The sequence below is a fragment of the Eriocheir sinensis genome, chromosome 22 (genome assembly GCF_024679095.1).
Source record: "Eriocheir sinensis breed Jianghai 21 chromosome 22, ASM2467909v1, whole genome shotgun sequence".
NCBI lineage: Eukaryota > Metazoa > Arthropoda > Malacostraca > Decapoda > Varunidae > Eriocheir > Eriocheir sinensis.
The window spans coordinates 20,558,705-20,586,204 of NC_066530.1; the positions used below are offsets into that span (position 1 = coordinate 20,558,705).

General features: G+C 44.8%; 2 protein-coding genes across 3 annotated transcripts in view; both read right to left on the reverse strand.

Annotated features, from left to right (window-relative positions):
* LOC127002260 (farnesyl pyrophosphate synthase-like) overlaps nt 1–14,476 on the reverse strand; it is a 22,953-nt gene extending 8,477 nt beyond the window's left edge. Inside the window, 7 exon segments of the mRNA XM_050868072.1 lie at nt 1,063–1,227; nt 1,668–1,815; nt 1,817–1,869; nt 2,245–2,385; nt 3,706–3,880; nt 13,435–13,667; nt 14,109–14,476. Coding sequence (XP_050724029.1) covers nt 1,063–1,227; nt 1,668–1,815; nt 1,817–1,869; nt 2,245–2,385; nt 3,706–3,880; nt 13,435–13,604 — 852 coding nt within the window. The 5' untranslated portion in view covers nt 13,605–13,667; nt 14,109–14,476.
* A 493-nt stretch (nt 14,477–14,969) lies between these two features.
* On the reverse strand, nt 14,970–20,695 carry LOC127002261 (Golgi SNAP receptor complex member 2-like). Of its 2 annotated transcripts, XM_050868075.1 has the most exons (5): nt 20,429–20,695; nt 19,880–20,057; nt 19,081–19,186; nt 18,597–18,749; nt 14,970–17,970 (listed from the first exon to the last, which is right to left on the reverse strand). In XM_050868075.1, exons 2-5 carry the CDS (start codon nt 20,020–20,022, stop codon nt 17,728–17,730), a joined length of 645 nt encoding a protein of 214 aa, XP_050724032.1. In that variant the 5' UTR covers nt 20,023–20,057; nt 20,429–20,695; the 3' UTR covers nt 14,970–17,727. The 2 variants fall into 2 exon arrangements, with proteins under 2 accessions (XP_050724032.1, XP_050724030.1); XM_050868073.1 differs by having other exon boundaries at nt 19,880–20,695.
* Nucleotides 20,696–27,500: the final 6,805 nt, after the last annotated feature.

The following is a 27,500-nucleotide window of genomic DNA, read 5'->3' on the forward strand; positions in this document are numbered from 1 at the left end:
ACCAGACTGTCGTACTCAGCCACCTATATTTGCTGATTTCCGACCCAAAAATTATCTGCTTCACCCAAACGAGATTCATTTATAGGTATCATTAAAATCGTTAATTACTGATGTTTATGGCAAGAGTGATGGGGCAGAAGCCGGAAAATATGATGCTCTGAATACGATAATCTGGCAACACTGGTGGTGGATGTAGCGACTGATATCATGTGAAGTCTATTAGGTATGTGTGTATATGTTAAACCACCAAGTGTTTGTATGTATTATTAATGTATATGTGCATGGTGGCGGTGGTGGTGGTGGTGATACAATGTTGGTGGTGATTGTGGTAGGTGATATTGTGTAAAATCTATTAGGTATGTGTGTATATCTTAAACCACCAAGTGTATGTATGTATTTATGTATCTATTATTAATGTATATGTGTATGGTTGTGGGGGTGGTGGTGATACAATGTTGGTGGTGATTGTGGTAGGTGATAGTGTGTGAAATCTATTAGGTATGTGTGTATATCTTAAACCACCAAGTGTATGTATGTATTTATGTATCTATTATTAATGTATATGTGTATGGTTGTGGGGGTGGTGGTGATACAATGTTGGTGGTGATTGTGGTAGGTGATATATAAAAATCTATTAGGTATGTAAGCATATATGTTAAACCACCTAATGTATGTATGTATGTATGTATTATGTGTGTGTGTATGCATGGTGGTGGTGGTGGTGGTGGTTATAAAATCTGCTAATTCAACCCCATAAAATAAGAAATAGACAAAATTAATAGAAACAAACAGAAATGACGGAAATAATGGAGGAAAAAAAAACAGAATGAGAGAAACAACAGAAAAAGACAGACAGGAAGAAAAAAGAAAAAGAAAAACAGAAAATAAAAAACAAACTAAAAAAAAGAAAATGGAGAAAAAACAAAAAAATACCCCCCCAAAAAAATATATACTAAAAAAGAAAAAAGAAACAAAAAGAAACAAGAAAAATGGCAAAAATCAGCAACCCCCCCCCCTTCCCTCCACCCGAAGCCCCAGTCCCCAGTCCGCCCATCCACTCACCATGTACATAGAGAGAGCGATGGGCAGGTAGAAGGAGTAGAAGCTGGTCTTGTACTTGATGATCGCATTGTAGCGTTCCATTGTAAACTTCTTCAGAATCGGACGCTGACCCGCTGGGCACGAGAGGAGGTCAAGTGCCTGCCCCAGAGCGGTCTTGAGGGTCATCTGTAGCGGAGGGGGAAAGAGAGAGATGTCGATGAAAAAATGCCGCTAAATGTTAATATATAAATGCTAATAAAAGTTGACAACCAAAGCATATAGGGCGTCCCAGAACACACATAGCTTCTTCTAACCACATAACATAGCAACATACAAAAGGACGTTCCACCACATATCCAACCCTTCTCGTACTGCATAACTTGACCACATAACCGCATAGGGCATTCAAACACATATTCCAGCCCTTCTCCTCACCCCATGAAACAGATCCAACATATCCTCATAGTAGCAAAGGACATTCAAACACATATCCAAACCTTCTCTCTCTCTGTTTCTCTCCTTCCCTTATCCTCTCTCTCTCTCTCTCTCTCTCTCTCTCTCTCTCTCTCTCTCTCTCTCTCTCTCTCTCTCTCTCTCTCTCTCTCTCTCTCTCTCTCTCTCCTCACCTCATGAAACAGGTCCAGCATGTCCCCATAGTAAGGAACATCCCTGAAGTGCTTGTGGAGGAGCTTGTAGATGCCGGCCTCCATCAGAATGGCATCGTTGAAGGCGCTGGGGCCGAGGTTGTCATTGAGGTACCAGCAGGGCTTCCAAGCGCATCTGGCTCCCGTCAATGATGTCGTCGGCCACCAGGAAGAAACTCTGGAGCTGTGGGGGTTAGGGAGGGAGGGAGTGGGTGTTATTGTAGAGTTTTTTTTTGGAAAGGAAGGAGGAGAAGGAAGGGAAGGTTAGGTATGGAAGGGAAGGAAGGTAAGAAAGACATGGAGGGAAGGGAAGGAAGGAAGGGGCATTAGGAGAGGAAGGAAGGGAAGGAAAGGGTATTAGGAGAGGAAGGAAGGGTGGTGGAGTGAAGGAAGGAAGGGAAGGAAGAGGAATATGGGAAGGAAGGAAGGGATTTTAAGATAGGAGTCTCTCTCTCTATCTCTCTCTTCCAGCCTCCATCTCTTTCTCTCTTCTTACTAGCTCCCTAAGTCTATCCCAGCCTCTCCCTCTCTCTCTCCTTCCCTCCTTCCTCTTCCTTACCAGCTCAATGCACCAGCCAAGGATGTGCGCTTTCTTCATGTTCTCCGGCGTGATTTGGTCCTGTGACGCCAGCAGCTTGAAGGACAGGGACACGGCCAGCCCTCTGTTCATCTTGCCCCCTACCGCGTTGTACTGCAAGACCTGGGGATACAACGGATGGGTGTTAGTGTTACTGATAACACATAGAGGAGGTACTTTAACCTGTATTGTATTGTACTTGTATTTTATTGTACTTTATTGTATTGTATTCTTAAACGTATTGGAGCCTCAGTTTGCCTGTTTGAAAAGCCTCTCATTGAAGTTGCTGCTTGGATATCCACGGACTGTTTTGTGACCTCAGTGATAGTCTTACACAGCCTCTACATCTTCTACACCTTAAGGGATATATTTGAGTGATGTCAATGCTTGGAAATACAAAGACGAATGTTGGAATAGTACAGAGACACATGGATATACAAAGCATGGGTGTTGGTGTCATTGTAAGACCTGATAACATGAAAGAGGTTGTACAATACTATTTGGAAAGGTGGTTAACACGGTAGCAGCGACGGGCCAAATTTGTGGCTTTACCGTGTAGCAGCGACGGGCCAAATTTGTGCCATGATTTTAACCCACCAAAATAGATGATACATAAACTGATCACAAATGCTTTGATATATATTATGAAATGGTTTGTGTGAGGGGTGATTTTTTCTAATTTTTCTCGCTTAGAGGGACCATTAAGAATCATGATCCCCGCTGCTACCGAGTTAACGTAATTTACAACCTCCAACACTGTCGCTTAATCTAGGAGCCAAGTGGAAAACGACTAGAAAGCTGGTTTAAAGAACTTAACACTCTCATTATATACATCTAATTTTACCCCAAGACGAACTCGGCACATTGCGTACCCAATCTAGCAGAAGACACACTTGGACCACCCCATCCCGTTAAACTCACACAAGACACACATCACACCCCACCCTGTACCCATTCCAGCACAAGACAGCCTCGGAACACCCCATCCCGTACCCAACTTAGCAGAAGAAAGCCTTGAAACGACAGCATCCCATACCTAAACTCACACAAGACACGTATATCACATCCCACCCTGTACCCAACCTAGCAGAAGACACCCCCGGAGCACCCCATCCCGTACCCAACCTAGCAGAAGACAGCCTTGAAACGACACCATCCCGTACCAAACTCACAAGACACACATCACATCCCACCCTGTACCCAACCTAGCAGAAGACAGCCCCGGAACACCCCATCCCGTACCCAACCTAGCAGAAGACACCCTTAAAACACCCCATCCTACCCAACCTAGCACAAGAAACCCTCGAAACAGCCCATCCCGTACCCAACACAACAGAAGACAGCCTCGGAGCACCCCATCCCGTACCCAATTCAACACAAGACACCTCATTCCGTACCCAACCAGGCAGAAGACAGCCCATGACAACCCCATCCCGTACCCACCTTAGCGAACCACTTCTGGGCGTCGGGTATGTCGGAGTGCGTGCCAACCTCGGTCAGATCGCGCACCAGGTCAGGGAAGATGGACATAAACTCCCTCTTCTCGTCCTGGGAGGCGGCGTGACCTGTCTTGGCGGGAGGGAGGTTGGCCGAGGCTGCTGTAGTGTAGGCTCGGCATCTGAAGGGGGGAAGGACACATGATTACATAGATACATAAGGATACATAGAGAGGTGTAGAGGGGGTAGTAGAAGGTTGGCCGAGGTTGCTGTGGTGTAAGCTCGGCGTCTGAAGGGGACAAGGATAGGTACATAATTACATAGATACATAGAGAGCTTGTGGAGGTAGAGATAGAAGGGAGATCAGCTGGAAAACACACACACACACACACACACACACACACACACACACACACATGCATACACACTTGTCGCAATTGCTCCAGCTGCTGTCGTCACCAAAAACACTATCATCAGCACCACCAAAAGCAATATCTGTGGTTATTTCAATGGTGGTGGTGGTCTCTCTCTCTCTCTCTCTCTCTCTCTCTCTCTCTGGTAATGGATATACACCAATTTGCATGATTCCCTTCCTTTTCCTCCTCCTCTTCTTAAGTCTTCCTATTCCTCCTCCTCTTCTTAATTCTTCCTATTCCTCCTCCTTTTACTCTACCTCTTCCTTCTTCTCTTGGTTATCCCCCTCCTCCTCCTCCTTCTCTTCCTCTTCTTCCTCCTCCTCTTTCCGATTTATGTCTGATAGAGGAAATCAAACATGCTAATCATGGTATAACTATATACGTTTCGAGTGTGATAATAAAAATGATAAGAAATAGTGTACTACTACTACTACTACTACAACTACATTCTACTCCTTCCTCTCCATTCCTTCCCAATCCTTCATTCCTTTTCTCTCTTCCCCTTCCTTCATTATTTGTTCACTTCCTTCCTTCCTCCCTCTTTATTATAATTTCTACTACTACTACTACTACGAATACTAATAAGAACAAGATGCTGATGATAATAATAATAATAATAATAATAATAATAATGAAAGTAAGAGGACGAAAGGGATGGAGGGAACGAAGATAGAGAGGAGGAGGAGGAGGAGGAGGAGGAGGAGGAGGAAACCACGTGGCGAAGGAGATATTCTAAGTAGCTACGGAGAGAGAATAATGAGAGAGAGAGAGAGAGAGAGAGAGAGAGAGAGAGAGAGAGAGAGAAATACACTTTTTTAAGACAATAGTAAAGGGCGTGACTAGAAAGCTTATTGAAACGTGTCCATGAATAGACACACACACACACACACACACACACACACACACACACACACACACTGTCCAAATATACCTACAATAGCTCCTTGACAATGATAAAAACAACAACTACTACTACTACTACTACTACGGTACTACTACTACTGTCGGAAAAGGAGGAAGAGGAGGAGATATACAGTAATAAAAACGTCTTATATAAGGGGACATAGAGGGGGAAAAAGGGAGGAGGAGGAGGAGGAGGAGGAGAGAAGGGAAGACCTCAATTAAGAAGGCTATAAACACGATATATCTCCCTTTCCCAGCATCACCACCACCACCACCACCACCACCACCACTAAGAAAATAATCGAGGAAAAGAGAAAAAGGAAAACCAGATAGGAAAAAAATGAAAGGAAGAGGAAGAAAATAAATAGCAATACATAAATAAATAATGTTGAAAATAAAATAAGGGAATGGAAAAAAAAATGAAAAAGAAAACGAGAGATAATTATACATAGAAGCAGATACGGAAAGAGTAAATGTTAGATAATAATAGATAATAAAGATAAGGATGAAAATGATAGGATAGGTGAGTTATACAAGGTCACAGGTAGAGCAAGATTTCACTTTCTCTTTTCATCTTCACCTTCCGCTCACCTTCAAGACGCATTCCTTTTCTCTTCCTTATTTCCTTCCTATCCCTTTCCTTCTCCTTCCCTTCCTTTTTTCTTCCTTCTCAGTTCCCTCCTTCGTTTCCTTTCCTTTCCTTTCTATCCCTTTCATCCTCTTTCCTCTCCTTTACCTTTCCCTTGCTTCTCCTTCTTTCTCCGTTCCCTCCATCTCCTTCTCCTTCGTTTCCTTCCCTTTCCTTTCTATCCCTTTCCGTCTCCTTCCTCTCCTTTCCCTTGCTTCTCCTTCGTTTCCTTCCCTTTCCTTTTTATCCCTTTCCTTCTCCTTCCTCTCCTTTCCCTTGCTTCTCCTTCTCCTCCTTTTCATTCCTTTCTATCCCTTTCCTTCTCCTTCCTCTCCTATCCCTTGCTTCTCGTTCGTTTCCTTTCCTTTCTATCCCTTTCCGTCTCCTTCCTCTCCTTTCCCTGGCTTCTCCGTTCCTTCCTTCTCCTTCGTTTCCTTTTTATTCCTTTCCCTTTCCTTCTCCTTCAGTTCATTTCCCTCTCTTTCTTCTTGTTTTCCCTCCTTCTTTACCATTCCTTCCCTTTTCCTTTACTTCCTATCCCTTTCCTTCTCCTTCCTTTCGTTTCCTTTCCTCGAGTTCCTTTTCCTTGCTTTCCATTCCTTTTCCTTTCCCTCCTTTTCCTTCGTGTCCTCTCCTTCCCTTTACTGATAGAAGATAGAAAGAGATGCAACACTGCGGCGGAATTTAAGAGGTAGAAGACGGTCAGCAAGAGGCGGGGAGTTGATGAGACGAAGAGCCTTACTACTACTACTATTACTACGACAACTATTACGACTATTACATCAATAACAATCACTACTATTATCAATACCACTTCCACAAAAAGACCATGAAGAGGAGGAGGAGGAGGAGGAGGAGGAGGAGGAAGACAAAAGGAGCAGGCGTGGGCGTGTAAGATAAAAGGAGATTAGAGAAAATGCATGAGGAGGAAGAGGAGGAGGAGGGAAGATAAAAGAGTTGAGAACGCAGAAGTCAAAGAGAGAGAGAGAGAGAGAGAGAGAGAGAGAGAGAGAGAGAGAGAGAGAGAGAGTCAAGTGGATCGTTCTCTTTAAATCCTCTAATAAATGAGCCAAGAGGAAGAGGAAGAGGAGGAGGAGGGAAGCCGGCTGAAGGTGTTGAGGATTAAAGAGGAGAGGAGTGAGTAGTGAGGTGTAATAGGAAATAGGGAGGAAAAAAAGAGGAAGAGGTGGAGGATTGGAGAGGTCAACGAGGAAAGAGAGAGAGAGAGAGAGAGAGAGAGAGAGAGAGAAGGAGGACAAAGAAAATCTGTACCGGTAGAATGTAAATGTATGTATATGTATCTCTGAACCTATGTATCCATCAGTGAACCTATGTATATGTCCCTATAGTAAATGTGTGTATTTATCTCTATGAACCTATGTATATGTATCTATAGTAATATGTATCTATGTATCATCTATGTATATCGTACTAACATGCTACATATACACAAGCTAAAAAGACACATGCCAGAGTTGCCAATATCTGTCTGTCAATACATACACACACATTCCACGAGAGCTAGTGCACAGGAAACATGAAACATTCCAAAATATAGTAAGAATGTCTCTGTCTGGTGTGGTGGTGGTAGTAGTAGTAGTAGTAGTAGTAGTAGTAACAATAATAATTCTCTCTCTCTCTCTCTCTCTCTCTCTCTCTCTCTCTCTCTCTCTCTCTCTCATGTGACTCCGATCCAGGTGAGTCTTGGCTTAATAAGTAAACAAAAGGAGAAAGTGTCTTGGCCTATGAATGTTGGTCACCTCTCTCTCTCTCTCTCTCTCTCTCTCTCTCTCTCTCTCTCTCTCTCTCTCTCTCTCTCTCTCTCTAAGATTCTTTTTATTTTAACCTCTCCCTTCCTCAACTAATTTGCTCTTCATCTCCTCCTCCTCCTCCTCCTCCTGCAAGAGTTAGTTTATTTCCTCGTGTGTGTGTGTGTGTGTGTGTGTGTGTGTGTGTGTGTGTGTGTGTGTGTGTGTGTGTGTGTGTGTGTGTGTGTGTGTGTGTGTGTGTTTGTGTGTGTGTGTGTGTGTGTGTCACGTGATATGAATAGAAGATACATAAATACATAAATGATGACGATGATGAGGAGGAAGAGGAAGAGGAGGAAGAGGAGGAGAAGGAAAATAATGGCAGAAAATAACAAAAACAACATTGAATAGAAGCTTAACATGCCAAGAGGAAAAAGTGAATGCAACGAAGAGGAGGAGGAGGAGGAGGAGGAGGAGGAGGAGGGGGAGGGAGGTAAGAGTCACAAAGCAAGCACCTGGCAAGAATACAACTTAACCTCCTCCTCCTCCACCTCCTCTCTGCCACACACGAACTCCCGGCAACTGCTCTTATAAATATACTTACATGTGTGTGTGTGTGTGTGTGTGTGTATCCGTCTGCCTGTGTGTCTGGATATGTGTGTGTGTGTGTGTTAAAATATGACGAAATTATACTAATAAAAGGTTATTTACGTGAGAGAGAGAGAGAGAGAGTATAATTATTCTTCCTGCACAAAAGCACAGTATATTTATCGCCTTCCCTCCCTTCTCTTCCCTTCCCCTTACCTCCACCCCACCCTTATCTCCTCTCCTTTACCTCCCTCCCCCTTCCTCCACCTTTCCTTCCCTTTCATCCTCCCACCCTTTCTCTCTCCTTCCCTTCACTCAGCCCTGTCACCTCCACTGCCAATGTCCTCAACACCATCACCACCACTACTATAGTTGGCAATACCTCACCACCACCACTACCACCTCCACCCCCATCACCATTTGACTTATACCCAATCAGTTTCAACACCACCACTTAGCACCCCAAGAAAACACCACCACACATGCCAACCTCAAACAACCACATCATCGCCACCACCACCACCAACAACACCATCATTGCACCTCCTGACCTACATCGACCGTAGACCTCATTTGCAACACCGACATCACCATGGCAACCCACAGACGGAAGTGGTTGGCTTAGAAAGTAGGAAAATAGTCAACTCCAAATTCTTAAACCTGTCGGAGTTAACACACACATACCAACACATGCCGAGGCTGTCGTAGAGGTTGTGCAGAGGGAGGGAAGAGTCGGGGGGGGAGGGATTTCCATGGGTAGTGCAATGAGCCTGGTGATAGTTTGACAAGGCTTCTGTAGAGGTTGTGTGTGTGTGTGTGTTAGTATTTCCATGGGTAGTGTTGAGAGCCTGGTGATTGTTTGGCAAGGCTTTCGTAGAGGTTGTGTGTGTGTGTGTGTGTGTGTGTGTGTGTTAGTATTTCCATGGGTAGTGTTATGAGCCTAGTAATAGTTTGACAAGGCTTTCGTAGAAGTTGTGTGTGTGTGTGTGTGTGTGTGTGTGTGTGTTTCCAAGGGTAGTGTTATGAGCCTAGTAATAGTTTGGCAAGGCTTCTGTTGCACCACGAACGTGAAAACTCATAAGAAATAGACTCATCTCCTTGGTGGCCTTGGGAAAAAGTTATCACGAGACTTAAGCTGTGAAAATCCAACCCTTCTAAGTAACTAACCGTCCGAAAAATGGATTAAAAAGACAAACTATACACATAACTTAATGAGTACCAATACGACAGCATATGACTAAGTAGTGGAAGCTTGGATTGATGTTATCCTTCTATTACTTAGCGCATATTGCAAACTGTGGCTTTTAAAGAGAAGAGCTAGGCCAAGAGAGGAGGTGATTTAAAGAAGATGTATTTCGAAGGAGGTGGTGGTGGTGGTGATTTGGTGTTGCGTGACGAACTGGTCTGGATCTGGATATATAATTCGCAGGGCAACTTTCAGGCGCATAACTCGCATATGTGGTGGCGGTGGTGGTATATACTTTCGCTGTTGAAACTGATTGGGTATGCAAGTTCTGTTATTCAATTAGTATGAGATCATGTTGTAGTGTGTGTGTGTGTGTGTGTGTGTTTTCTGATGCAGTTTAGCTCCTTTTTCCTTGTGATCTTTCAGCTTTAATGTATTTTCAGTGCTCTGTCTGTCTGTATGTATGTAAGTGTGAAAGTATGTATGCATGTATGTACGTACGTCAAGTCACATGCAGCTGCTATAATTAAACGACTTCACTCACACACACACACACACACACACACACACACACACCTAAAACTAAATTATACTGGATTTCTCTTTTTCCTCATTCTCTCTCTCTCTCAAGAATATATATAGAGGAAGGAAAGGGCAAGGATTATACGAGAGAGAGAGAGAGAGAGAGAGAGAGAGAGAGAGAGAGAGAGAGAGAGAGAGATGTTGCTATGTTATGTTTAATATCTCATAAATTAAAATATACGCAAGTGTTGTTGTTTTCATTACTTTTATTATTATTATTACTACTACTACCACTACTACAATTCTTTAAAGCAGTACCGACAAAGCAAACACACACACACACACGTCCTCGGATGACCTTGGCGTGACCTTGAATTGATCGAGGTGACCCTGACCAGACTCTTGCTCCTCCTCCTCCTCTTACTCGTAGTGTGGATAAGAGGAAGGATTTCATTTTGTTTGTTTATTTTTCGTGGTTAGTGAATGAGTGAGAGGATGATAGGGTCTCTCTCTCTCTCTCTCTCTCTCTCTCTCTCTCTCTCTCTCTCTCTCTGTCCCCTACGAACCACCAAGGGAGGCATCGATATTGTGGTGAGTGCGTGTGCGTCTCTCTCTCTCTCTCTCTTAATCTACAGACTCGCTTTTATCTCCCTATTATCAATGTTATCAGTCAGAGCGATTTTTTCTTCTTTCTCCGAGGAAGTACAATTGTGACAAGGTACACAATTTACGTAAGATAGAGATGCCCGTATTTTCCTGTTATTTCTTCCTAATCTAACCTTATCTAGCATTTATTTTTTTCCCTTTACGTGTTGCCTATAGCGTCGGTAGGCTCTCTCGTGGGGCCTCTTGGACGATCCCAGCTAGTTAGTGGCGCAGGGGAATTTTATTTATAGTGGCTGCCGTGATGTAGGGCTAGAAAGAGTGATAGACTAAGGAGAAGAGATGGAGAAAGGATATAGTTAGAGATGGATAGATTAAGATGAAAAAAATAATTGGTCATAGCTAGTAATAAGTACAAATTAAGAATAAAATGATTAGATAGGATATTACCAGAAATAGAAATGGACTAAGTAAAAGAAAGAAGGACATAAGAAGATAGATAGGACATAACTAGAGATAGAATATATATAAATAGTTATAGATAAACAGGCCAGGCTAGAGATGACCACAACCTTCAACACATCCGCGAACCTTGACGAGAAGAATATATCCCTAAGATTTAACATTCGTAGAGTACACAGAAGGCTAAGCAACGTGAGGTTGTTTCCATATGATTTACTTTTACGACAAAACTACCATCAGGGCCATTAAGCTACCCCTGGAAAGACCAACAACTCCTAGGAAAGTCTTGTCAAATGTGTGTGTACTCGGGCGACGAAATTTTTATGAATAAGCCCCTTCAGGAGATTAACTGGGTTCTAATGAGTGTTTTTTTAAGGTTCAAGGTACAGAAGAAGGGTCAAACTACCACCAGGGTCATAAAACTACCCCTGGAAAGAACCATAACTCCTAGGAAAGCCTTGTCAAATAGGTGTACTTGGGCGACGAAATGTTTAAGAATAAGCCTCTTAGGGAGATTAACTGGGTTCTAATGAGTGTTTTTTAAGGTCCAAGGCACAGAAGAAGGCCCAAACTACCACCAGGGTCATAAAACTGCCCCTGGAAAGACCCACAACTCCTAGGAAAGCCTTGTCAAATGTGTGTACTTGGGTTCCGGAGGGTTTAAGAATATGGTCCATGAGTAAGCAATGTGAGGCTGGTCCCATATGGCTACTTTTTACGACCCTCTGGAAGTCAGTCACCCCGCACACCTGACAAGTTTACGTAAGGGGTGGATAGGATGCTGGACGCCTTACCCATTTTCTTTGTGGCTTGAAGGGTCGGGGGCACTTTCCTATTTGTTTTGTATGTGCTGTTTTGTTTAATATTGGTATTTTCTTTATATTTTCAAAGGAAGGAGAACTATTTTATTTGGTTTATATGTTTTGATTGTTTTATATCACCATTTTCCTTATATTATGAAGGGAATGGGGTACTGATATATTTCTTCCTTATTAATTTCCTTTCTTGTTACTTTTTTTTTTTTTTTTACTTTTCTGAATGTTATCTCTATCAGGCTTCAGGCAGAGGTAACACACACACACACACACACACACACACACACACACACACAACATAGCACAGCATATAGAACTACATAACCTAACATACAGAAAGAAACCCAGAATTTTTGGGACAAATTGAATTTAAATATGCAAAAATAAGTCTTGCAAGTGGCATAAAATAAGTATTAATTCGGTAGCAGCGGGGATCATGTTTCTTAATGGTCCCCCCAAGCGGGAAAAATGAGAAAAAATTACCCCTCACACAAACCATTTCATAATATATATCAAAGCATTTGTGATCAGATTATGTATCATCTATTTTTGGGGGTTTATATCATGGCACAAATTTGGCCTGTCGCTGCTACACGGTAAAGCCACAAATTTGACCCTTCGCTGCTACCGAGTTAATACACCACACACACACACACACACACACACAAAAAAAAAAAAAAAAAAGTGTGTGCAATCAATGATCCACCAAACATAACATTATATAACTCACAATGGGTAAAACTGTTTTACGACCGCCACCTGTGCAACAGATTCCGTATGTGTTGGAAATTGGTTCAACGCATCAATAACGTTTTCACATAAAGATATATATACTGCATTCTTCCTCCCTTCTTCCCTTCCTCTTATGATCACCCAATTCCTTATTCCCTTCCTCTTTCTTTCTCTCCTTTCCTCTCTTCCTTATACAATCACCTAATCCCTTATTCCCTTCCTCTTTCTTTTCCTCACCCCCTCTCTCTCTCCCTTCCAATACCTTCCTCCTTTCCTCTTTCTTTTTCTTCCTCCTTCCCTCCCTTCCTTCCTCAATACGATTACCCACTGATTAAGGCAAGAACACAAACATGTTATAATTTCCAAACTAATGGTAAATACATACAATTAACAAAATGATATGGCTGTGGCAATGATTGTAATTTACTGAGGTGTTCTGAGGAGAAGGGACATGTGGGACAGAGGAATTTCTTTTTAGTTTCCAATACCTTATAAACTCTAACTTGTAATTCATATAATAATAATAATAATAATAATAACAATAATAATAATAATAATAATAAAGGTAAATACACACAATTAGCGAAATGACATGAGTGTGGTAATGATTATAATTATATGAGATGTTCGGGGTAGAAGGGACATAAGAGACAGAGCCATTCTTGTCTTGTTTGCACTGGGAAAGATGGACTTCACATCCCAGGAAGAACAAAATACAGGCTGCAAGGGAAAAGCGACTCTTAGTACACCAAATACAAGGTCGCTTTTCCCCTTCACTCATTGGCATATATAAAAAGCAGGACACGAAAAATAGGAAAATAGCACATAATTAAAACTACAAGAAAAAAGCTTCGTCCTAAAAGAAAATCTGCGTTAATAGAAGCAAAAATAAGCTGAAATGAGAGTAATATTCACCCAATCAACCAAAGAAAACAGTAACATAAAAAAAACTGTTACTACTACTACCACTAATAATAATATCCATTCAATCTTATGCCAAAACTGTAATATTAAAAAAAAACAATATTAAAAATGCTACTAATGCTAATATCCACTAAGTCTTGACCCAAATAATACTTATGTTCACTCAATCTTTATCATAATCTTAACCAAAACTAAGATTCATATTCACCTGTGCAAAACTGAGGTGACAGGTAACGAGGGCCGGAGATGGGCAGGTGAGGTGGTGGCAGTGGTAGTGGTCAGGGTTGCCAGCTGTGACCTGCTCCTGTGACCTGACCTCGACACCAGCTGACCCACGGCTGACCACCCCTGCCGCCCGGCACTCCACCATACGCTCATGATGTCGGTGTGTGAGTGTGTGTGTCTGTGTAAGTATCACAAGGTGTGTGCACTATGGTCTTTCTGTGAGGAGGCACACATGGTTATGCTGGGCACACACACACACAGGGTGCACAACAGTAGTACAAGTGTGACTCCTTTCACATGTGTCACAACTAGATAAATACCCCCCCCCCCACACACACACACACACACAGTAACTAGACAGACAAGTCTTTATAAAAAAAAATTATACACACTATTACCCTAGAACAAGCATTCATGATGAAGTACAAGCCACTATCCAGCACACACACACACTCACACACATTTTCTCAAGCTGCCACACCAAGCCCTGGTGTCCACACACACGTTATTGTAACCCAAAGCCCTAAATGATCCTAAGGAGGTTCGAGGGGGGCGGAGCCCCCTTTTTATGAGGTTGCACATCATACTCGTCTTTTAGTGACCCTATCACTCGAAAGGGGGCTGGAGCCCCCCGTTACATTACGTTATGTTACATACATATTCTCGTCTTTAACAGCCCTACAGGGATCAAGGGGGGCGTAGCCCCCGGCAGTAAGGGCGTGAACACTCCCTTGGGCTCCTGGCCGTGGTGACACACGCCCACGCGGCTCGCCGCCGAGGTGCACAAAAAGCCACCCCCGCACAGCGACCCTCACCACACACACACACGGGTGTCAGGGCGGTGCAGGACACCAGCAGGGCACACAGCAGCAGGCAGCGGTGGTGAGTGGTTGGGTTATATTGTCTGAGCCTCGCTCCTCCCGCGCCTGACAACTGTACGTGACCTGCCGCGGCCCGCCAATGGATCCACACACACACCGCCACCACACTGGCGTCACGCCCCCGCACCAACCCCGAGGGGCAGCCCGGGGGCCCTTCTTCACCTGGGACTGGATATTAATACGTATTAATTATTTTCTAATGGCACGAGCACTGAGAGGCGGGACGCTGCACCTACCCTCACGCCTGACACACGGAGACTGTGTTTACGTCTGCTGCTGCCCGCCGCCAGCACCACCTGCCGGCCACACGACCCCCCACCCACCCAGGACTGCCCCCACCCCCAATGGAGACCCCCCTTCCCAGGACTGCCCCCCCCTGAAGGCCCTCTTACCAGGATTGCTCCCCCCCCCTTACCAGGACTGCCCCCTCCTTACCATGACGGCTCTCCACTTGACAACCCCCCACCTACCATAACTGCCCCCCCATGACAACTCATGACAACGCACACTTACCATGTCAAAAGGGGTCAGGTCAGGATGCCCCCCCTGACATCCCCCATTTACAGTGTCAGGGGTGCCAGGTCAGGCCGCCCCCCATTTACCATGATGCCCCTGCCAGGGTAATTGAATAAACATATAAACATCTGACATGAGGTTCAGCCCTTTATTCCTCATCTTATCACGTATTACAAATCTCTTAGCATCATTTTATTGGTCCAATAAAAAAGATTGATATAGATAAATGTTAAATAAATATTGATATAGATAGGTTGTTATATTGATAGATATATAGATAGATACAGTCTGACTGACTGGCTCTGGGGAAGTCTAAAGAATCTGGATGTATTACTGAACTCTGAGTCTGTATAATGATGCGCTGGCCATCAGACCTGACGGCTCTTTTCATGACACTGAGCCTCTTGACATGAATAAAAATATGGTTGATTACTTTATTTCCATCCTCCATCATAGTAGGTTCATAAAACATTCACCACTGATATGATCCTTTAATACAACCACTCTGGTATGAAGAAATAGTTCTAAAATGCTAGTGTGGGTGAGCACCTCAGGTGATGGCAGGTGGGCCACCCCACCTGTCCTGCACCACAGATCACTGCATGGCCCAGCAGTACCTTCCTCAGGCCACACGGCCTCCCTGACACACACATTTCCCACACAGCACTGTCACAGGGCCTTGGTATTCATGGTTGTTACCATAATACTTGATTGACCTGCTGATGAAAACTGCAGGCACAATCCTATTGTCTATCAGACATCAAACATACTACACCGGAAGGCATAGAAACTATAGATGCATGCTCTGAAAAACATTTCCTTTCCTGGCTGGCATTCCACTTTTATCTTCCAGTAATAGTACACACACATTTATGAACACAGCAAAGACATTAGGAGTGGCAGGGCTGAGGGAGGAGTGGCAGGGCTGAGGGAGCAGTGGAATACAAGACACGATGATATGTGCACAGGTAAAGTTGTGTGCTGGATGCAGTGAACAGCTTCTGAGGCAGCCGTCCTGTCTGCTGCTGGTGTTCCTACACTCCCCTGGTGGAGCTTTCTTCCAGGCAATGCCGGGAAAACTATTTGCAAGTGGAGTGCTCGTAAAGCAGGAAATACAACCATAATAATACATTGGTACATACATCATTACAGAGGTGCAATACATATCTGGCGTATAATATGTGTAAAAGATTCTCGCATTACCAAATAAACAAAGAGGACTGTATTTGTTCACTCCCTCAGCATGACAAGAGACTGCGGGTAACATGACCTGATGCAGGCCAAACAGTGATGTGGAGGAATGAGTACTGATTCTGCTGCCTTCACAGATATCAGCAAACAGCAAAGATAGTGTTTGTTCACATCAAGACCTTAATCATTAGGTTGGAGAGCCAGCTGGGAGAGAGAATAAATTTTTCTGAGCATTCATTTAGTCCAGATTAATCTATGGTGGGATCACAGGCCGTATTACTAAACATTTCGTCGCCAAAGTTCACCTATTTGACAAGGCTTTCGTAGTTGGGGCATTTCCAGAAGTAGTTTTATGACCCTGGTGGTAGTCTGACCCTTCTTCTGTACCATGAACCTAAGGAAACACTCATTAGAACCCAATTGACGCCCTTTTTGACCTTCAGAAATAGTTGATGTGAGAAGCCAAAGTGTCTTATAATACCAACCCATATCTTTGCTTAGCTGTGTGTTGTATAGCAAAGTGATATGCAAATCCTACATTAAAATTGACTTTCATCCATGGTTCTTCCTACACATTGGACACAGCCACAGGATAAGGTTGCTGAGTTTAGTTTAGCCTTTATCACGGTGAAAAGCTGAGAGGAGAGAGTAATGAGAGATGATTGTAAAAATATGACTGACTATAAACAATTTTGCTAATAAATGTTTTGTTTCTCGAGACTCAACAAATACCAAGCTTGTTTGTGGCAGGAGAAGTGAAGTTAAAACGATCACGATAAATCACAAATGAAAACTGTCTTTTGTTAGGTGATATTCGATCAATGCTAATACTTCTTTTAGCCTTACCAATACAAATGATCACTCTTTTGGCAACTTGAAACTTCAAACTAACTAGAGACGGTATTTCAATTCTGTTTTGATGCCATAAAATAAAATAACAGCTCAAGAACAAGAAATGGGCAACTATGAACAGGAAAAACTCTCATGACAACCTAGCGTAGCTCTTCTCTGGCCTTAACTTGGTAGCAGCAAAGGGCCAAATTTGTGGCTTTACCGTGTAGCAGCAACGGGCCAAATTGCTGCCAAGATATAAACCCCCCAAAATAGATGATACATAAACTGATCACAAATGCGTTGATATATATGTATTATGAAATGGTTTGCATGAGTGATGATTTTTTCTCATTTTTCTTGCTTAGAGGGACCTTTTAGAAACATGATCCCCGCAGCTACCGGGTTAAAGAATACTCGTAACAGGAACCTGAAGCATCTGATAACACCATTCTTGGCCTCATCAAGGATTGACTGACTTGTCCTCATATGCCGATGGAAATAAACAAAACATAGAGCATCAGAGCGAGTCCCAACGCCATATATTTATCTTTGTATTTCTGTTCTTTGGTGCTACATATGTCAATAAACAAACCCAAGAGTAAAGAAATCCGTCCAATCATTTATTAGTCAGTATACCTCACAGTGCCACCAACGCCAATGTTAACAAATCCTAGAGTATCAGAATGTGTCCCAGCGTAACTTATTGATCTTCATAATTCTGTCCTTGGTGCTTCCGATGTCAATAAGCAAACCCCAGAGTAAATCTGTCCTCATATTTCAGAACGGCACAGATGGAACCATAGACAAACAAACCCCACAGTATCAGAACATGTCCGAGCGTCACTCATCGGTCTTCATAGGTACCGCAGCGCCAGATACAGACAGAGGAGGACAATCACCATGCCAGCAAAGAGGATGTACTTGTCCTGGGTGGAGCGCCTTTCTATCATACGCATCACGGTGTTGGAGAGCCCTAAGGTGTTGGCGAGGTCCAGTACTTTCTTCCTTGCCCCCTTCAGCGTCATGCCCTGGTCTTGGATGCCCTCCAGTATGCTTCTTCCAGCGCCCAGCATCTCGTCCATGTTACGATTCGCCTCCTGGGAAAGAATAAGGAATAAGTATTGTGTATCTGGGAAGGAGTGTAAAGAATAAGTATTTGTACCTCAGAATAAGTACTTTAAGATTTACGATTTGCTTCCTGCAGATAAGAAAAAGGAATAAGTATTGTGTATCAAGAAATAAACACAAAGAATAAGTATCTGTACCACAGAGTAAGTACTGGAACATGTATAAGATTTATGATTCTCTTCCTATGGCAAAAATAAGTAGTGTGTGTCAGGGAATAAATATAAAGAATTAGAAAGGGATGAAAAAATGAGGTTGCTGGTTAACTCTTGCATGAGGGATTTGGACAGGATAGGGGGGAGGAAATACAGGTAGAAGGCTGTCCCAGAGTTTGCCAGTGAAAGGGATGAGAGAATGAAGTTGCTGGTTTACCCTGCATAAGGGATTTGGACAGAACAGTAACAGTAACAAGGTCCTTCTACTCCCCTCTTATCCTCTTTCAAGTTGTAGGTATGCAAGAGGAAATACAGACAAAAGAAGGCTATTCTACAGTTTGCCAGTGAAATGGATGAAAAAATGAGGTTGCCGGTTAACTCTTGCATAAGGGATTTGGTTAGAACAGGGGTGAATATGGCAGTAACAATGCCCTTCTCCTCACCCCCAGCTTGTCGTGGTGCTGGAGTTCATGGTCGAGGAAGATGGACGTTTCCTGCTGGTCATTGGTGGTGAACTTCCTCGACAGCAGCGCCTCCCTCTCCTCCACCTCACGCACCCGCATTTGTTTTTGATGTTGAAGCATCCCGAAGGAATTCTGAAGATAAAGAACTGCATTAACCCCTTGACTGCAGATTTCCTACAAGAAGACATCACCAAGCTACAGGAATGGAGCAAAAAGTGGCTGTTACAATTCAATGAAAAACAATGTAAAGTCATGCACCTTGGGAGGGGAAATCCAGCATACTAGTACCACATGGGAAACACTCCACTATCCACCACAGAAGCAGAGAAAGACCTGGAAGTATATGTTACCAGGATACCAGTGAAGGCCAAATCCATGCCAATCACATCGGACTGGTTAAACAGGCGATCTGAGGTGCCAATACGTTTAACAATACAGACTGGAATCATCACACACTGCATACCTGTACGTGTTTGAGGTCATATTTGAGCTGGTCGACACGGTACTTGGCTGTTGCTCTTCTGGCCGCCGGCTCCTTGTTGATCAGGATGTCCAAGCGATTGCAGTTGCTGTTGACGAGTGATGCATTAGAATAACAAGGAGGGATATAAGAAAGAAGCCCTATTTACACTAAGCTCTAACAAGTAACCTACACTCACTAACCTAACCTACCAAAAAACCCAAACAGTTACTATATGTCTTGACTCAGATAATTCATATATGCTTCCTTACTAATGAGACTCTACATATAACAAAGTGAGGTCATTCTTTGTTGATTTTTACCATAAGGTGCTGGCTATCATGCGTTTGAAAGTTTGGAAAGTTTCGTTTAGTCGGCGCAACATCTGTGGTCATATGCTGGAGAGAGACAGAAGGGGAAGGAATTATAGAAGGGAACAGATCTCAGGAGATGGGACACCCCCCCAGATTAATACCTGGTACCCATTCACTGCTGGGTGGACAGTGGCGTAGGGTATCGGAAAAGCCGCCCAAATTTTTCCACTCCGCCCGCGAATTAAACCCGGGCTCTCTCGGTTGTGAGCCGAGTGTGCTAACCACTGCACCATGAAGCCCCCTCATGTATTTGAAGATACCCTAAACTTAACCTAACCTAACCCATTGCTGTATTACCTTTCCTAGCCAAACTAATAACCATAGATTGATATGGCATTACTATATTACTTTCCCTAGCCAAACTAATCCCCATAGCTCCATTTGCCACTATCTTACCCCCCTTGAGAGCTGTCCCCACCCCCACTCACGCATGTATGGCATCCAGCTTCTGCACCACCAGGTTCTCGGCCTCATTGCAGTCCTCGCTGGCGGGCGCCCTCTGGATTCTGATCAGGTCCTGCGAGGTCACTTCCTGCAGCAGCCGATTGGTCTGGTGGTAGAGCACTTCCATATTTTCACCTTTCTTGCATGTGTGGTGGTCTCGCCCTGTTAGAAATTACGTTGTTCTTCCTTATGTAGTGATTATATGTGTTACGATGTTCTTCCCTATGTAGTGCTTGTATGTGTTATGATGTTCTTCCTAATGTAGGTGTTGTGATGTTCTTCCTTATGTAGTGCTTGTATGTGTTATGATGTTCTTCCTTATGTAGTGCTTGTATGTGTTATGATGTTCTTCCTTGTGTAGTGCTTGTATTTGTTATGATGTTCTTCCTTATGTTTCCTTACGTACAAGTGACAGTATGTGATTGCGTGAGGTGGAACTGTGTGTGTGTATCAAGTGTCCCGCTGGTGCAACATATGTGGTGGTCTCTGTCTATATGCTGGAAATTATGTTGTTTTTGCTTATGCTTCCTTACGTAATGCTTGTATGTGATTGCGTGAGGCGGAACAACCGGTGTATCAAATGTTCCGTTGGTATGGCATCTGTAGTAGCCTCTCACTGCTTGAAATCACGTTAGTCTCCACGATATTCTTCCTTATTTGGTATTTCTAGGGTGCTGGAGGGTGTTGGTATAGGGTGAAACTGCGTGTGAGTGTGTCGAGTCTTAAAGCAACGTGTGTCTACCAGGGAGCGGCACGACAGCTGATCGGGTAAACACCACTGACGTGTAGGCTTGGTCCGGGTCTGGGTCTGGGGTTCCTCTCTCTCTCTCTCTCTCTCTCTCTCTCTCTCTCTCTCTCTCTCTCTCTCTCTGATATAGCTACCCGTGGCCTCTGTGCTCATCTCCGTCACAGATTGAGAGAGAGAGAGCAATAAGGAACCCACACTTAACAATACTCACATACCCATTACGAACAAATCTATTACGAACATTCTATTACGAAATCCATAACAAACACTATTACGAACGCTATACCAACCAACGTTCATTAGGAGCTCATTAGCATTCCTACGAAAACCTAATTAATCTCCCTTATCATCCAATCCCCTTTGATCTAGACACACAAGGCATTCGCCGTATCCAACCCCCCTGTGAAAGATTCCAACTCCACTGATGCTGCTGACCCGTCCTCATTCTCTCCCTCCAATGCGTTCCTTGTCTCTTAAAACACGATCTCAGAGGCGCTGCAGAATCAGAGAGGAAATCACTAAAGGTTCAGATGCTACGTTAAGGGAGTTTTATCGCCCTTTGCCCTTTAGCGAGAGAGCGAGAGAGAGAGAGGAAAAGGAGGAGAAGAGGAAGGAGAAGACAGAAGGTGAATGGACGAGAGATAGCAACTACTGAAAGCCACAGCAATTGAGTTCAGGAATTTTATCGCCTTTGTCTATAGAGAAAGAGAATCCTATGAAGAGGAAGATCAAGAGAGAGGAAGAGGAAGAGGAGGAGGAGGGACGAGGTAGAAGTTTAGAGAATGGAGAAGTAGAAGAGTAAGAAGAGAATGGGAATAGAGGAAGATAAGAAAAGAGGAAGAAGTGAAAATGGAAATGAAAATGAGGGAGATAAAGAAGAGAGAGAAAGAGGAAAAGAGGAAGAGAAAGAAGAAAATGGAAATGAGGAATATAAAAGAAGAGGAAGAAGTGATAATGTAGATAGACGTGAGGAAGATGAAGAGGAAGAGGAAAAGAGGAAGAGAGAGGAGAAGAAGAAAAAGAAGAAATCAAATAAAAAATAATGAGGATAAAGGAGAAGATAAAAATAAAGAAGAATAAAGATAAAAAGATAATAAATAAAAGAAAACTAATAAAAGGGAAAAAAAGAAGACTGAGAAAGAGGAGGAGGAGGAGGAAGAGGAGGAGGAGGATATCTTCATTAAAACTGTGTGAACCGGAATCTGTCTCGTTAGTCTGTCTGTCTAACGCATCGATTTACGTGAATATTTGAAAGATTAGTCGATCAACTCTCTCTCTCTCTCTCTCTCTCTCTCTCTCTCTCTCTCTCTCTCTCTCTCTCTCTCTCTCTCTCTCAAATACGTAATTTTATCCTTAATTAACAAGAACAAGAGAATACAAAAGATAAAGGAAAGACGGAAGGAAGAAAAATATGAAAAAGAAAAAAATATTATCACACTCAACATCTATCTATCTATCTATCTATCTATCTATAGCATTATCATTACATTATTCAACACCTCAAGAGCTCAAATTTACAGTTACCACCAACCTCGAGGCTCTGAAACCCACGAAGCGGACAATGGCGGCGAAAGGGAGAAGATAGAGGGAAGGAGAAAGGGCGGGAGGGCAAGGCAGAGAGAGGGAGAGGGACCTACTTCGATGTCTGCGCTACCCTGAGGAGAGCGAACTTCCGACGCATTACCATATCAAAGCGGCGGAGGACTGAGGTAGCGGTGTGCGTGCTGGCTGACGGGCGGGTCTTAGCGCTCGTAACGCGGCGAGGAGGCGAGAGAGAGAGGACGAGCGAGCACAAATGAGGCGGATCTAGTTGAGGCAGCGGTTTTGAGGCTCGCTGGCGTCTTGGTGGTGGCTGGCGGTGGCTGTCTGGAGTCTTAATTCGGTGGTGCTGGGTGGCGTGGAAAAGGAGAAAGGAGAAGATCGGGATATACATGAAGGGAATTGAGTCGGATAAGTGAGTTTCGACATTTTAACAGCACGGGTTTGGGACATTTATGATTGTTGAATGAACTGTTTATTTCCTTCACTCCTACATAGCTAATTGATAAGAAAGTGATGATAGAGATATGGCTAAGTGAATTCCTTCCTTCCTTCCTTCCTTAATTCCTTCCTTCCTTTCTTCCTCTGTTTCTTCCTATCCTTCCACGTAACACACACACACACACACACACACACACACACACACACACACACACACACACACACACACACACACACACACACACTTAATAATACTCTTCCTTATGGTAAAAGAAACTCGGAACATTCCTCATTTTAACTTATACGATCTCTCTCTCTCTCTCTCTCTCTCTCTCTCTCTCTCTCTCTCTCTCTCTCTCTCTCTCTCTCTCTCTCTCTCTCTCTCTCTCTCTCTCTCTCTCTCTCTCTCTCTCTCTCTCTCTATAAATTTCTCACTCTCCCTTCACTCCCTTCCCTTCCTCCTCTCAGCCTAATATTGCACTAAGTTTGTTCCCCAACTTGAGGGACAAAACTGGGTCCTTTCGAGCTAAACTTTGGCGAAAAATGCTGAGAAACGCGTCGAGATTGTTGGACTTTGCGAGCTGTGTTGTGGAGTTGTGTTGCGAACGCTTGGCTGGGCTGGTTGGCTGGCCGGGCGCAACACACCGAGGTTTGCTGTTGCTATATAGAGTCCATTCAAGTCAAGTGTGTTCCTTTGACGGCTTGGTGGTGTTGGATTCCTCTCGGTTCGATTCCTTCTGGTAATTTAATCAGATATGGTCTTGTAGGTCATCTCTCTATATTATCTTCCTTAGCACGCGTTGGTAGTGTTGGATTCTCTCTTCTACGAGTTCGATTCCTTTCTGGTAATTAATCACATATGCTCTCGTGGTTCATCTCTCTATATTATCTTCCTCTTGACGGCTTGGTGGTGTTGGATTCCTTTCTTATACTGGTTCGATTTCCTTCTGGTACTTAATCATATATGCTCTAGTGGTTCATATCTATATATTATCTTCCTTAGCACGTCTTTGGTAGTGTTGGATTCCTCTCTAATGATTGCCTGGATTCCTCTCTCTTTGTCAATCCTATATGCTCCTCGTGTCATGTTCTATATTATATTATTTGCATCAGCTCATATACCATACAAGACAGTTGGTTGAGGGTCGCTCTCTCTCTGTCAACGCTGTTCCTCTGTCTGTCTTGGTAGTGTTGGATTCCTCTCTCATGATTGACTGGATTCCTCTCTCTTTGTCAATCCCATATGCTCTCGGGCTTCGTGTTTTTATATTATTTGACTCAGCTGACCTCTCGTAAAAGGCAGTCAGTTATGATTTACGCTGAGGCATAAAATAGAATAGTCTTGGTTAATCTCCAGCCACATTTAACACCAGCAGACTATCACGTGTTTTTCCAGTAAGATTTCAATGAGATTACACCAACTTTCCAACACCGGCAAGACAAACAGTAGGTTACAGGCAGAGCGTTAGCTAGGCAGTGACGCGGTAAAACTCTACGGACCCAGCCAGCTACGTTTACATTACTCAGCGGGGCTCACACATGCTATGGCCTATACTGATACCCTTGTCTTGCTTCTGAGTCGCTCCCCCCCGATATAGATAGATAGATAGATAGATAGATAGGTAGATAGATAGATAGAGAGAGAGGGAAAGGACGAAAAAAGAAACGAAATTACAGTCCATCGAAACGCGTAACTCACTCGCGCTGACAAATGCAAGCCTTCACGCCGCGGTTCCGTCACAATAACTCTCCGCTCCGTGCTTCATAACGTGTGACGGCCCCGAGCGACGCCCTACCGTGTCGACCCTCTCTCCCCCCTTGGTCTTGATCTGGGTTGGTTACTACGGGGCGGCTTTTCCATGATCCATACAGCCAGCCAGCCCGCCAGCCCACCAGTAACCCGCCCAGCCTCACAGCCTCGTCAGCCCACTTGTTTGCATAATGGCACTGCAGAGGGGCGTCCCAGCACCTTCACGAGCTCTCCATCGGGTTGTATGTTAGCAAGTGTGGTCCTCAGGGCGATGTTGTTACCTCCAGACAACCCACTTAGTAAGGTTTCGCCCTCTCGACATCTCCTTCCTGTCCCTTCTTACCTCTCCTCCTCCTCTTCCTCCTTCTCCTCCTCCTCCTCCTCCTGGTTCACTGTAGGGTATAAGTCATTCCTAAAAGTCTCAGTCCCCTTTTGTTTGATGTGAGTGTATTCGATTCAACTCCGTGAAAGGTTTTGAGTCCGGATTCTCTATCTTCCTTCCATCCTTCCTCTTCCTTCTTTCTCATCTCCTCCCTTAGTCCTCACGTTCTTCCCTTCTTTCCATCTTCGTTATCTCTATCCACCTTTTTGTCTCTTCCAGTCTCCTTTCTCTTCTTTCCTTGACCCTTCATAATCTTCTATCTATTATCATCTACTATCTCTTTATCATCTCTATCTCATTCCCAGCCAGCCACATACACACACACACACACACACACACACACACACACACATTTCAACACAGAACAATACTCCCGCAACACAATCGCCCCGGCGGTACAGCCAACACCTCGTGCGGGCATAACGTAATCAACACGTCGGCCCCGAGCGCTCACCTGGATCGTTACCTGAGCGCTACACGTGTCCGATGACTAATTAGAATTTCCGTGTAAACAGATGCAGAGTTGATAATGATTAGGGTTAGTGGGTGAGGTGAGGTGGGGAGGGGAGAGGAGGGGAGGCTAGGTGGGTAGGGGGTGTTTGTGTGTGTGTGTGTGAAGGGGGGAGGGGTAGGTATGTGTGTCGGTGTGTGTGTGTGTGTGTGTGTGTGTGTGTGTGTGTGTGTGTGTGTGTGTGTGTGTTTCTATTTTTCTCTCTTTCTCTCTTTTTTTTCTTTCCCTTTCTGAATGTCTAATAAAAGTCCTAATTCTCTCTCTCTCTCTCTCTCTCTCTCTCTCTCTCTCTCTCTCTCTCTCTCTCTCTCTCTCTCTCTCTCTCTCTCTCTCTCTCTCTCTCTCTCTCTCTCTCTCTCTCTCTCTTCTCCATTACAATATTACAAGTCAAGGTTTCAAAAATGGGTACGGAATGTGACGTTGATAAGGCCGCGGCATCTAAAATGGATACACTTCGCGGCGGCCTTATCAAGTTCGTATTTTGAGACCTCAAAACTTATGAACTAATTCCGTCAGCCTCAATGTCACACACACACACACACACACACACACACACACACACACACACACACATTGAGCTTGTCGAGTAAAGGAAAAAAAGAAAAATGAAACGCGAGATGGCTGGCCTGGCTGCTAAGTGTGTGTGTGTGTGTGTGTGTGTGTGTGTGTGTGTGTGTGTGTGTGTGTGTGTGTGTGTGTGTGTGTGTGTGTGTGTGTTATGGGATGTGAGGTGGGTGCGGTGGTGGTGGTGGTGGTGGTGCTGACGGCTCACAACACCTGCCTCAAGCTTAATTAGGCCCGGCAGGTGACACATCAATCACACACACCTTCGATTTTTCAAGGCGAAGTCTGAAGTCTGCCAAGCATCTTTCCTTCTCTCTCATCCCTTCCTCCTTCCCCTCCACCTCTCCCCCGTCTCCTCCACCCCTCCACTTCCCTCCATCCCCCTCCCGTCCTTCCCTCAACTTCATGGGGTGAGAAAATTGGTGCTTTGTTCCCCGTAACAAGATTTTCAGGAAGTGAGAGGCGCGGGGCTGTTGGCGGAGCTGTTGACGGAGTGACGGGCGAGCGAGGTGTCCGCCAAGATGTGACGGGCGGGGGTCTGAGGGTCGGATCCCCCCTCTTCCCCGCCTCCCTGCAATCACCGCGTCCTCGCCGTGGCCAAGACACTTCAGCGCGACACATTAGAGGCCGAGCGATCAGCGGCGAGGCGGAGGCAGCGGCGGCGTGGCCATATTGATGCACCGGTGAGCCGCGCACACTCCCGCCGCGGCCACAGTTGCCAGCACGTCCCCGCCTCCCATGTGCCGTGTACCCGCCGCACGTGCCGCCGTGACCACAGTAAAGGGCAGCAGAGCACGGATTGGCCACATTGATGCATGCTAGGCGATAATACAGCAGGTGGGTTCATCCTGGCCGCCGCTCACGTTCAGGGCAGCCCGTCACGGAGCAAGGGTGACAGGGCCGTCCTCCGGTGTGGCAATACAAATAACCTTTATAATTAAGGGATCGAGTGGGAGGTAAATCGTCCCGAGGCGCTGGTGGGAGGAGATGTTGTGAACTGGATCCCGCCACAGAAAACGGAGGCTGCTGGCACCCCGCGTCCCGGCCGGCACCCTCGTCCTCCCTCGCCGCTGTCACATTCAGTGTAGCGACGGCCGCGGCGACCCAGCCAGCCTCCGTCGTCCTCGCCCTAGTCCTCGCTCGAGTGGGTCACGGTGCGCGGTTAGCCATGCTTTATGCTGCCGTAGAGTGTGGAGTGTACGGTTGAGCAGCCTTCCTCGCGGTGCTGAGCTTGTGTGTCGCGGCGGGAACACTGTGAGAGGTGTGCACGATGGGCTGTGTGGCGGTGATGCTGGGGCGGCGGCGGTGCGTGGGGGCCGCCAGCCTCCTCCTGCTGCTCTTCGCGTTGGCGGCATCCACCTCGCTCTCCACCGCCAGGAGAAGTAAGTACCCGCCTCTACCTTGCTCTAGTCCCGTAACCTGTGTAGTGGAGGTCCGTTTCTCGTGTGTGTGTGTACCGAGGCGAGGTGTTTCAATGCGTCGCGTCTTATGTTTGGCCTAAAGAAGCAAAGGGTCGAGGTTCGTGAATGTTTAACGCACTCTCTCTCTTTCACACAGACACACACCACCACCACCACAACTACACACATACACACACAACGCACTTCAGCCCACACAAACAAAAAACACCGCTCACCTTCATCCCCGTATCCATCACAGCAGCAGATGAA